The following is a 12,940-nucleotide window of genomic DNA, read 5'->3' on the forward strand; positions in this document are numbered from 1 at the left end:
CAGTTATTTTTTAAGAGTTAGCTCTAATAGCATTCTAAGCAAAGTGTGCAACCCCCCCAAAGGATTTATGAGACCTAACTCGCAATCAAAATCTGACTCCATGAAGAGACAGATGATGGGGGAGGGGAGTAAAGAGTAAATTTTATTTTAGGCTATAGATCCTTTTTAATATTAGTAGTTCATATAGCACTTATGCAACATTTTTATACATGCCCAGTTAAATAAGTACATCCGTCCCTTTAAATACTGGCACCCTCAGCATTAATACCAAGAATAAACTTTGCATGTGTTCACAGTCCCTAAATATACTGACATTAATCTGCGCTTGTCAGGGCAAAAGAAAAGCTCATAAAGTCCTTTGAATATTTATGATGCTAATTATATTCTATATGGCTGAGAAATGACTATTTTGCCTACGAATCAATGACCAAACCTGATACAGTCTCTAACAATAGACCAAAGCTTTCTGTAATCTATTAATGTCTGCCCTCTGCAAAGTCATCTCCTGTTCCCATATCCTGACACGTTCATATAAGTCAAACAAAAGCTTTTTAGACCACCACCATTTACTACAGAATTCTTTTTTTTAGCGTGCCAACACTTAAGAGCTATGTGGCAGATGTTGGAGAATTTTAAAGGTGTAGTTCACCTTTAAATTAACTTTTAGTATCATGTACACATTGATATTCTGAGACAATTTGCAATTGGTCTTCATTTTGTATTTTTTGTGGTTATGTTCAGCAGCTGGGGTCTTATTTCCCTTAGCAACCAGGCAGTTGTTTGAATCAAAGGCTGGAATATAAATAGGTGAGGGGCTAAATAGGAAGTGCAAAGCTGTAGTTTCACAGAGCAATAGTTTTGGACTGCCAGGGTCAGTGAGCCCAATTTAAAAGCTAGAAAGGGGCAGAAGAGGAAGGCCAATAATTCATAAACTATAAAATATAAATAATAAAAACCAATTACAAAGTTGCTAGAAGTAGTTAGCTAACTAACTTAAAGCAGAAGTAAAGGTAAGAACTAAGTAAGAAAGGTATATGAAAACACAGCTTTAAGCACTCATGGAAAAGCTGCACTGAGTCCTCTATAAAAAGAAACACAGGATTTCTTGTCTCCTTTTTTGTGAACATGTTCTTCTGTATCAGACTTCCTCTCTTTTAGGGCTCCTTCAGGTTTGGGGCTTGAGTCTGCTCAGGTCCCTCCTTTCCCCCCCCCTCCCTTCTCCTGCTCCCCCCTCCCATAAGAATGCATACAAACTCATTTCCCCCACCCTTGGGAATGTGTGATCTGAGCTTCCAAGGGCTATAACTGCAGCAGGAAGCTACCAAGACCAAGCTAAAATGGCAGCTGCTATCAGAGGGAGCTTCTAGGGTATGTTAAAGCTTTCTGCAGAATAAATATAGCATTCTAGGTGGCACTAATGTGGCAAATCTATTGGCAGTAAAATGCCATAATGACTTTCTCCTTAGAAATGAAGCACCCCTTTATGCAAAGTTTTGTCCTTTTTAAAGTTATCTCTGTGTACAAGCAAAGAGGGGTGTGTATTGAAGGGAATAAGGAGGACTGCGGCCAAGCAGCGAGCACATAATGGTTTACAAGTTTTAAACTTTCATGAGACTTCATAGAAGTTAGGGAAAACAAATCAAGAAAGGAATGTTCCCTTATGAAGACAAATACAAAGGGATATAAAAGACAAAGCTAAGGGGGTCCCTAAAGTGCTTCAAATGGTGCCAAGGCAGAAGGCAAAGTATTATGAACAGATGAACTGCATGATGGGAGTATACAATGCCTGTGGGAACTATTATCTAAAATTGAGCTTTCTGAGAGAGCGTTCGTGTAATCTGAAAGAATTTAAATCGTATGCTGCACGGTGGGAACAGCACAATGGGGAAAACATAAGTAGAAAAGAATGATTGTCCCCTCTGACATACTGTATCCACATGACTGCTGTACCAAGTAACAAATGGGTTTGGAATAAACGGTTCCTTCTATATTAATATACAATATGTTAATCTAGTAAATCTGTCTCTACATAAAAGTTTTAAAGGGGACATTACCTTTTCATAACTGTTTCTTCAGCAATTTTTTTCTGCACAACGCCCAGCATTCTTTAGCAGGTTATCAATGCTGCAATGTGTGGTCCTACTGCATTACAGATGGATTCTTATAGCAACAGCATTCATCAAGTCTGTTTCCCTCTCTGTGTCACATGATCATTGCTGGATTTATTGGTAAACCCCACTAAGTGCAAGATGGCTGACATATCCCTGGCAAGTAGGATACTCAATGGTTGTTACTCTTGCATCTGTAATTATAATTATAATTTGAATAGCTGGCAAGAGTTTATGTCCCCAATAAAGGCCCAGTAACACTACAAAATGTAGCCAGAAGATACTGCCTTATGTATTGGTGCCTAAAGGTGGCCATACACTTCTCCCGATATGCCCACTTACGGCCACCTTTAAGTGTTTAAGAAAGAGCCTCTTTGTACCATACATCTCTGGAGGAAGAGTGTTTATGACCTAGGCACTAGGGAGCCTAGTAGTAAATGAAAAACATTGCAGGAGGCTATTAGTTCTTCTTATAACTAATAATTTTCCACTCTAAATCTGACCCATTTGCACTGACCAAAAGAGGCACGCCAAACTTACTTCTAGATGCAAAATGGATTCTCCAATGAGAATAGAGTTGCCACCTGGACGGTAGTTAACCAACCTAGCCGGTAGATCACCAGCACCGGTATTACAAATTTACTGGCAATGTACTTTCCAGTAATTTTTTTGTTATACATTATAAATCTCCCCCTTCCCCTTTCCTCAACTTCTCCTCGCTAATCAGCCTTTATACTCGCAATCTCACCCCTACCCCGCTCATTTCCTTCTCTGCTCCACCCATATTCCTGCCCATTTACCAATTATCATTTATCCTTTCTCTGCCTGGTCTGCCTATATTGGGATTACTGTACATTTTTGTTACTTGCCAATATTACTCTATAATTAAACTTCAATGGCAGATATAGTTCAGTTTAGATCACTGGGGTCAGAACCTGTTGGGCCAGGGAGGAAGCCCCGATTACGGTTTTGGTTGCGTTGGGTCTCAGTGACCGTTCCAATGATCCAACGATCATATTAAACCAAGAATTGTCAACATAAACAGAGCAGGAGAGATTCTCATTGGAGGATCCTCTCTTTTATCAATTTTGTCCCTAGAGAGTTTAGAACAGGTTCTATTACAATGTGCTTTAATAATAAATCATTGTATCTCTTGACTACAATTACAAGCATGCTTTAACCTTTAATAATATGCTTGAATAGGTTAGAAGTTGTAGTCCAGCAACATTTTAGGCATTGGAACAGTATCACATCATCACAGCATCTTTAAGTGCAGATCAGCCAGTCAATCTAATCCTTGCCACGTCTGCCTTATGAGAATATTGTGAGAAGCTGAAAAGGAATTTCCGCGCTGTTAGGTGCTCCCAAAGCACTGGTTTGAGAAATGTTCCAGTAGAACACGTGTCTGTTTATTAGATAATGTCCGTCACTGGGGAGCACAAAGCACAAGAAACAAAAATGATTATAGCTGCCTGCGTGCACCCTGGGGGGATCCTTTGTACTTGTAATGCAGGATTTACCAGCTAAATAATAACAGCCATCAATTAATATTTCCTTTTACCCAACAAACCTTCAAATGAGTAAGCGAGCATGCAGATCAGGAGGCCCAGAGTCCTAATAAGGGATACGGATCTGAGGAAGCAAGGATTATTAAATACCTAATGTGTTTCTATTACAATTAATTAGAATTACAATCACACTTCTTGTAATCCACAGAGATCAATTATAAATTATGTCAAGCAGGATGGCAAACAAATACTGCATGAGTTTAATCTTGCACTTCATATTCAACAATATTCTTCCCCCCAGGGCAACCTGACACATCCTACATATAGAACCTCTTGGCAAGAAAAGGCCTAATCTGAAGGCAGGATATGCATTGGAATAACCATTTTTCAAGCACAGCACACCCAGATGTTGCTGGAATACAGCTCCCAGCATATACCGACCCTGGCATGGGTTAAATCAGGAATATCAGGGATGACTTCTAAACTCAATAATAAAACTGTACCACTGCACCCCTTATTTTCTATAGAAGTTGCCATTACATAATTATAGATGCAAAAAAATTCACCAATGAGAATTCTACTGACCAAAAACTTCCAATTGCAGGAACAAAGAATATAGTGCCAGATTGATCAGCTGGGATTCTCATTGGAGGATTTTTCTGCATTTTATTGTGAAATGTTGCTTTAAAAATACAACACTGATATTGCTGGACTACAGCTCCCAGTATGCCTCACCCTTCATTATAAGTTATTCTGGGATTTGTAGTCCAGCAATAGCTAAGAAAAGTTTGGTTGAGCAGTGCAGTGCAGCAGGGATTAGTGTCCCTTTACTAAACCTCTTCCATAGCTCTTCATGTACAGCATCTCAATTAAAAGGGGTTGTAAACCCAGCCATGATGCTGTCCCACTGCACCACCTAGTATAGAAGTTGCCAAAAAACACAATTATAAATGCAAGAAAATTCACCAATAAGAATTCTACTGATAAAAAAACTTTATTATAATTGCAAAATAATTGACCATTGAGAATGCTGATTCCCGGCACTGTGCCAGGCATCTTGCTGTTATCTTACATATAGAGATAATTATGTCATTATTCTTCCTGCATTATATGACACAGGAATCAGACATGGGGATAAGGACAGATTTGCTCAGTGACAGGAAAGTGAACTTAATACTCCCAACTCCAATTGCTGGAAAAAAGAAAAGGGAAGCAGATTTACACAGATCAGCTGGGATTCTCATTGCAGGATTGTTCATTGGCTGCAGAGATTTGAGGAAAAGTGTTGGAAAAGTTTTATTGTGCAATATTGCTTTAAGAATACAACCCTGATATTGCTGGACTACAGCTCCCAGCATGCCTCTAACTTCATTATATGTTAGATTATTCTGGGATTTGTAGTCCAGCAATAACTGAGTAAAGTTTGGTTGAACAGTGCAGCACAGCAGGGTTTACATCCCCTTTAATGCAAAAAAATCCTCCAATGATACAATATGTACCCCTCACCCCCTCGGCTCAATATTATTATTAAGTTTATAGTAAAGAAACAATGTATATTTTTTCTAGAACTGAACACAGAGATATCCCTATTGATGTTCAATCACACGGTACAATGGTGGCCAGGACAAAGAAACCCATGTTTATATTGTATGTTCCTTGCAGAACCCCCACACCTGAACAACTGATACAAGAGCAACCTCCAATGGGAATCCTGCCTGTTCTGCTTACACTCAACTCTCTATATTTGGTTTCATACAAGGAATGAAATACAGGTAATCAAATCATTTAGAATTTTAAAACTGATTTCTTTTTTTCTCTGTAGTAATTAAACACCTGCTTACACTCGACTCTCTATATTTGGTTTCATACAAGGAATGAAATACAGGTATGGGATCCCTTATGCGGAAACCCATTATCCAAAAAGCTCTGAATTACGGAAAGCCCATCTTCTATAGACTCCATTTTAATAAAATAATTTAGAATTTTAAAACTGATTTCTTTTTTCTCTGTAGTAATTAAACAGTACCTTGTAATTCATCCAAACTAAGATATAAATAATCCTTATTGGATGCAAAAACAATTCTATGGGGTTTAATGTTTTATTGATTTTTTAGTAGACTTAAGGTATGGAGATCCAAATTATGGAAAGATCCCTTATCCGGAATACCCTTAGTCCCGAGCATTCTGGATAATGGGTTCTATATCTGTACATTATTCTAAACAGCACTATATCTGCCCTTCTAAAGTTTGATGTAACAACTGCAATGTAGTCTCAGTGCTGTAGAGCTGGTAAAGATGATTTTTATTGGAGAATCTTCTTGCGTGTGTAATTAAGCACAGAAGTCTATATTAGAGAGTTTGATTGTATGGAAGGTTTACATCGCCTTTACTAAAGAGGGACATAATTGAAATTCATACATACAAAAGTCTGCATGGCTGCACGGCTGGCGAGTACCTATATTATTGCTATGCTACAGGCTGTGGGAAGCCTGTTCCTACCAGCGATTCTTTCTGTCGGCCCTGTCACTTGTTACACGGGTTTCTTTCAAGTGAGAGCAGATTGTGTCAGTTTAACAAGGATCTAACAAGGATCTACCGGGTGACGCTTACAGAGCAGGAAAGGCAGAATTGTATGTAATTGAGTAAGATTTACTATATGCTGTCAGTAATAATAAGGTGTTGTACTCTATAGCCCAGCGATAAGTAACTTGCTAGATGCTGAATTACAATTATATGACTATATTATATTACTATATTATGTAGATTTTAGATGAATATAAATCTATTGTGGCACTGATAATGATGGTGATGTAAGGTGTAGGGCCACTGCAGGATCCAAGATAAACAGGGAGGGGGACTGGGGGGCAGCGATATTGGGAATTACAAATTTACCAGCCAGCAAATCTAAAATATTGGCTGTGGTCTTGGGTGGTATCTTACTAGACAGGAGGAACCTGTCAAAAGCCCAGCCCTGGAGAAGGGTCTCAGCAGACAAGTACCAACAAATGGCCCACATTTGGGGAGGCGCCAAAATGTAGAGGGCTTTACAGTACTAAAAAGTAGGAAAGAGGAATACTGAAATAAATAACTATAAACATACATAGATTGAGTGATATGTGGTAAGTACAATAGAAGGAAGGAGGTCCCTGCCCCATAGAGCTTACAATCTAAGTGGGTAGATAACATGCAGGCAAAAACATGCAGGAGGGCAAAAGGCCCACAGCACTGTGTCAGGCATCTTGCTTTTATCTTACATACAGAGATAATTATGTCTTTTTTTCCTTCATTATATGACACAGGAATGAGACATGGGGATGAAGGACAGACTCGTTCAGTGCTGGAAAACTGTGCTTAATGCTCCCAACTCCAATTGAAGGAACAGAGAACGTGGAGCCAGATTTACACACATCAGCTGGGAATCTCATTGGAGGATTTTTTTGCATTTCAATGCTGCAGCGGGCACTGGAAAGCCTGAAAAGTTTTATTGGACAATATTGCTTTAAGAATACAACCCTGATGTTGCTGGACTACAGGTCCCAGCATGCCTCTACCTTTATTATATGTTACATTACCTTGGGATTTGTAGTCCAACAACAGCTGAGTAAAGTTTGGTTGAGCAGCGCTGTGCAGCAGGGTTTAGGGTCCCTTTAAGTTCCAAGGCTGAAACAGATAATGTTCTAGTTCTCCAAAAGGTGGCACAGGCAGCCTTTTATCGTCTCACCCCTTTAGTACTTGCTCATGCATCTCATAGGACAAGCCTACCCAGGAAACCAATAAGTATAATCAGAGATAAGAAAACTCTCACCATAATATTTAATGATATCAGAAACCACCTTGGAGTTTCATGACCTATATAAAAATCACTTAGTGTATAGCCTCATGGCATTACAGTCAAGAAACTCTATAGTTTCTTTCTAAAGCTTAACAGTAGGGGGTACCTTATTGTATAGGGCTTTACCTTTTGAATAGAAACATGCGGCTAAGAATATGGATAAAGAAGCCCATCCTGCACAGAATAAACAGTGCCAATAAGCTTCACTCAAAAATTACTGGAAAAAGTAATGTACATACTTCCTAGTCAACCCTGCAGCATGGCTATATTCTTGTGTCCTGTTTTAAGGGATGATCTGGAACCCCTCAACCTTGGGTTAGTAATTATTGCCATCAGCAGCATCAAAAAACGACAATTTCCCATGGAAAAAGCACTTAAAATCTTTCTATTTTCCTTTGGAATGGCAATTGTGAACAAAGCACTGTTTGAGCACTCTGGCTAGTGTGAGTGTCTGCATACAAATGTTTCTAGGTGTGCCACGGTTTGCAGCTCAGACAGAATCCTAAAATAGGCCTAAGGCCACTTATCAGTAATTTGGAATGATAGATTCAAATGTGAAAGATTTAAACAGAGGTCTAATGCAACCGCTGCTTAAAAGAGAACTAAATTGACTCCCCTACTCAACTGCATTGCCCATACTCTTAAAAATGCTGGTGTTTCATTGCACGTGCTCCAGCTCAGCAATGACATGGCAGCCTCTGACCCCCCTGCACAGCTCTACATTGGGTCTTTGTGGTAGATGCTTGATTTCCAAACTAATACTGGCCGCTACTGGAAAGAAGCAAGCCAACAGTATGCAACATGTGCTGCAGAAATACCCAGCAGAGAAAACAACTGATGGCGCCTGTACTGATGGTGGCACTGGGTGCAAGTCACCATACCTTTTGCACTTTGCACCCTTCCCCATTGTCTGCACCTCTTGACGCATCCCACATGAAAACTAAGACGCCTGCATCCAGCACATGTCTACATGAGGGGAATGTTCAATCCTGCCCCTTACCCAACCACCACTCAGTGGTGCTCACTCAGAAGTACCTCAGGCTGGTGCAGTTTTCTGCTAAAAGAAGAACCAGCTGGGGGCTTCTTCTTTAATTGTGGGAGGTACAGATGTCATATATATACCAAATAGAAGTGCTTTCTGAATGAGCACTAGGGGCACAAACCTGCCTGGAGACCCCTAGTGTACTATAATATACCTGATCTAGCAGGTCCTTCCTCTTACTTATTGCCAGGGAACTGACAAAGCCATATATAAGTGATAATTAAAGTGATGCACCCCCATGGTGTTTCCATTTCCTTTAAGAAAGAGCTTTATATACTGTGGCCATCTCAAAAGGTCCACATTACTCTGGCGCAGGGCATAAGTGGCATTTTGAGCAAAACAAAACTCGCGGAAGTCGGAATTCTTTTTCACATGAAGCCACGTCCTGTGATTATGAATGCGACATGGGCAGTCCATTAAATGTGCAGCACGGCCCCAAGCAATCTCTGGGTCTGCCATAGGCAGCGCCTGTCTCCTTCATGTGGTTACAGGTGGGTAAAGGTGTGTGAACTTTCAGGGGCCTAAGGACAATGCTGGAGAGGACCTGGTTGATTTAACCATAACCCTGCCAGAAGGTTGAAGGATACACTTCTGATTTCCCTTTCGGCAAGAACACAAGGTTAATCTGTAAAACATTTTTGTTTTCTCCTTCCCGATCCTTATCAAAGGGAAGCTATAAATACCTGCCAGGCAACTAAGAAGATCCTGCCTCCTACTGGCAGTATAAGCACAATCTCGAGAGAGGAGAGATAGCGGGCTATCCCCACAATGTCATTCAGTTACAACGAGGGGATTCGGGGGGTGCAGCCCACACTCACATATATAGCATCCAAAAATGCTCCCTTTAGCAGCTGCTTTCCTTGAATTGATTGTAAACTCTCTAGGATAGATTTTGATTGCCTGCAATTCACCACACCGCTTATATAATTCTTATGGGTTCTATTAAATACATTATTTCCTTATCAACTATGCAGAATGATTTCAAGGGAAAGTAAATCTCAAAAGAACTTGCAATGCCTGAATAGAACACTGAGCCCAACAACCCATAAGCCAATCTTTCAAGTCAGAGAGTCAGAAAACAAAAAAAGTTTTAAAAAATAATTGTTATTAGAAAATAATGTCCCAAAAGCATAAAGACTAATTGCAAATTTTCTCAAGATGTGTGTTGTGGCCACATGACTCTTATTCAGTTCATAAACTAAGTGGTTGCACAAAGGGCAAGTTGTGAAGGTAAGTCAGCAGCAAGAACCCTGGATAGAATAGGGGGGATGTGGGGTTCAATTATATAAACTGATAGAAAAGTTGGACATTGGGCAGTTAGAGCAGAAACTCTTGAGCAGGGAAGCTGCCAATCACAGCATCACTTGCCTTCAGGGATATGGCTGGTAGATGTGTCCCCAAGAGGTTCTGCAGCAGCCCAGACTCTCAGAGCTATACATGTTGTTCTGTGTGCTCTATGGCAGCTTGATGATGATGATGATGATGATGATGATGAGTAAGTGGGGAAAGTGAAGGTACACACACAATCCCCAGCCCCTTTACCTCTCAAAGAAGAGCCGGATGCAGAAGATGCAGAAGGCCAGTGGGATGGCCAGGTACAGGTCCTCGGCTTGGGGGAAAGTGGATTCCTCGGTGCTCTTTAGATCCGCCCAGGTAACATTGTGAGGCAGCCAAAATCTCTCATTCCAGAACCAAACTAGGATCCCTGCCATCTTGCCCTGTATTCCTGTGTGGGTGTGCCAGGTACGAAGGGAGGGGGGCTCGGTGCCAAGGCAGGGGGGATGCGCTCCAGAGGCAGGCGTTGGGTCGCAGCGTCCCTGTAGCAGCAGCAGCAGCAGCGCCTCTTTATTCCCAGGCTCTGTCCCTGCTCATCATTAGCAAAGGGGCGGAGTCACATCGCACTCACACACCGCTCACTGGAGCGTCCGTAGCCGCAAAGCCTCTGTGCGCTTGTAAGGGCGCTTGTGATTGGCCAGGACACGCAGCACTATTACTGGAAACGGCTCCCGTATTGGACAGCGGCTCATTTATTTTGCCTTGGACCAATTTAGTGCATGTGTCTGTGTGTCCCTGTAGCTCAGCCTCGTATAGTCAGTGGCACCCAACTGGCACAGGTGCCCACACCTTCCAGAGATCATGGGATGTTTCTACATGAGCAACAGGAGACCTGGAAATATCCAGACCAATGAATATAGCACTTTCCTATAAACCACTAATATTCAATTGTAAGTGAATCCTAAAATAACTAATTCTAAATTTCTATTTGCTGAACTTTCCATTGACTGAAAGTCTTAGCTTTCTGTCCCTTTCTCTCCTCTGCACTGCTGGGCCTGAATTCTGAAACAATGTAGTTCCAAGTTCAGCACTCCTCCCAGAAACACATTAATTTAGTTGCAGATTTCTGTACTTGGCACACCTGAGTTCTCAATCAAATATGGGCCCATGATGGAAACTGTGATGAGCCCATGGAGATTCCTTTGAGGTGGCCTACTAGAACCCAGACCCACCCCAGAAGAACCTTTGATACTACGGTAGGTCAGTCCAAGCAAGCAAAGTCATTGGATCAGTACAGAAGGCAGCAGCTTAGGAACATGGGAACAGAAATGGAGGAGGATATATTTTAAAGGAGACATATTGGATAAATGGGAAAAACCCTAATTTTGTAGGCAATTATGAATTATATACGGTGCTGGTTTCACTTTGGCCTAAAAATTAATCCTATCTGTAAAAATGGTCCCTTTATTGGAGCTCCCTATAGATCCTATCAGTTCTCTGTCCATGTTTGAAATGAAGAGTGGGCGTGTCCAGGGCCGGATTTCACTTCTGGGCGCCCCAAGGCCGCCCCCGCTGGTCCCCCCCTGCCCCCCGCAAGTGCGCATGCGCGATTGTGCGTAACCAGTGCGCATGCGCACATTTAAACTCCCATACGGAGCAGTGGGGAGAGGTCCCAACTGCTCCGTATGGGAGCCAAATTTAAAAATTCTGTTGTGGCGGGGCGCCATGCCGCCCCTAAACTTGTGCCGCCCCTAAACTTGTGCCGCCCTAGGCCCGGGCCTTTGTGGCCTCTCCACAAATCCGGGCCTGGGCGTGTCCTAACAGTCCCTGCCAGAAGCACAGTAGGAGGGGGAGAGCCAATCACAGCCTTGCACTCACACAAGCACAGACAGGCTTCAGTTCTCTATCAGGTCAGCCTAGCTGCTGATTGGTTCCTATCCTGCAGTGCCTGTACTCCACCGGCCCCCCTGCACATCCAGAGATGTGCAAAAAGAGAACAAATGGGCAGGGCTAGTGGGGTTTTGGTGGAATTTCTCAATAAATCAGTCTGAAACACAACTTTTTTAAGCACAATCCTTCTATATATAGATGAGTATAATTCACTGGTACATTCATCATTTTTATATGATATGTCTCCTTTAAGCCTTAGGGCTGCTGTACCTTTTAACACATACTGCAGCTCTGCTAAGGGGACTGAATCTGGGTACAAGATTCTATTCAGGACTTAAGTTTTGCCTTTAGATACTGTTTAGTGTACACTAAACTTTATTATAAATGTAAAAAAAATTGAGATAATAGTAATATAATAATAATATAGTAATAATAATAATGTCATTTTTTTCCTTTATTATTTTATACTGGAATCAGACATGGGGGATAAGGACAAACTTGTTCAGTGATAGGAAAATGTGCATTTTATAGTTTTTTAATTATTTGCCTTCCACTTCTGACTCTTTCCAGCTTTCGAATGGGGGTAACTGACACCGACATCTAAAAAACGAATGCTTTGTAAGACATACATTTTATTGTTATTGCTGCTTTTTATTACTTTTCTTAAAGTTTTATATAACTCACAAACCACAGATACTAAAAAATGAAAGCCAATTGCAAATTGTCTCAGAATATCACCTTCTGTATCATGTCAAAAGTTAATTTGAAGGCGAACAACCCCTTTAGGCATAGCTGTCCATTTAAACACCACTGCCGCATATTTAGAGCCACAATATCATGCACTTATAGTTTACTGTTGCTTTATAGTAATCAAAGCAACCCAGAATCTAACCAGACACTCTTGCTTTCATAGTAATGGTATTATAAATATCATTTGCTAACTCCATTTATATCAAACCCCCTAGGGAAAAAAAAGATTAGCATTAGTAATTTCAGTAAAATGCTCCCCTAATCGTGTGAGATGTGAACTGCCTCTATTCTCTGTAGTGGGGCAGCCTAATGGGAGGAAATGTGCAATGAATGCCTGCTGACTAACAGCAAGCCAATAAGGAGCTTTTATCTGTAGTGCAAGCCGTCTAGAAAAAGAAAATTCCCAGGGGGCATTCCGCTGGGTTATTGCTGTGACTATTTTGTACTGCTCATAGGGGCCGTTCACCTTGAATTTAGCTCTTAGGAGTTAAAGTCACCTCTTCCCTCTGACAACAACATAGAATTTAATATTCAG

General features: G+C 41.2%; 1 protein-coding gene across 2 annotated transcripts in view; it reads right to left on the reverse strand.

The window, feature by feature from the left end:
* Positions 1-10,420, reverse strand: part of cers6 (ceramide synthase 6) — a 99,462-nt gene extending 89,042 nt beyond the window's left edge. The window contains exon 1 of one of the 2 annotated variants that reach the window (XM_002936753.5): positions 10,033-10,420. In XM_002936753.5, the coding sequence (XP_002936799.3) occupies positions 10,033-10,202 (170 nt within the window). In that variant the 5' untranslated portion in view covers positions 10,203-10,420. The remainder of the gene's footprint in view (positions 1-10,032) is intronic. The other variant, XM_004917706.4, reaches the window with a different exon arrangement.
* Between the last annotated feature and the right edge of the window lie 2,520 nt (positions 10,421-12,940).

The sequence above is a fragment of the Xenopus tropicalis genome, chromosome 9 (genome assembly GCF_000004195.4).
Source record: "Xenopus tropicalis strain Nigerian chromosome 9, UCB_Xtro_10.0, whole genome shotgun sequence".
Classification (NCBI taxonomy): Eukaryota; Metazoa; Chordata; class Amphibia; order Anura; family Pipidae; genus Xenopus; species Xenopus tropicalis.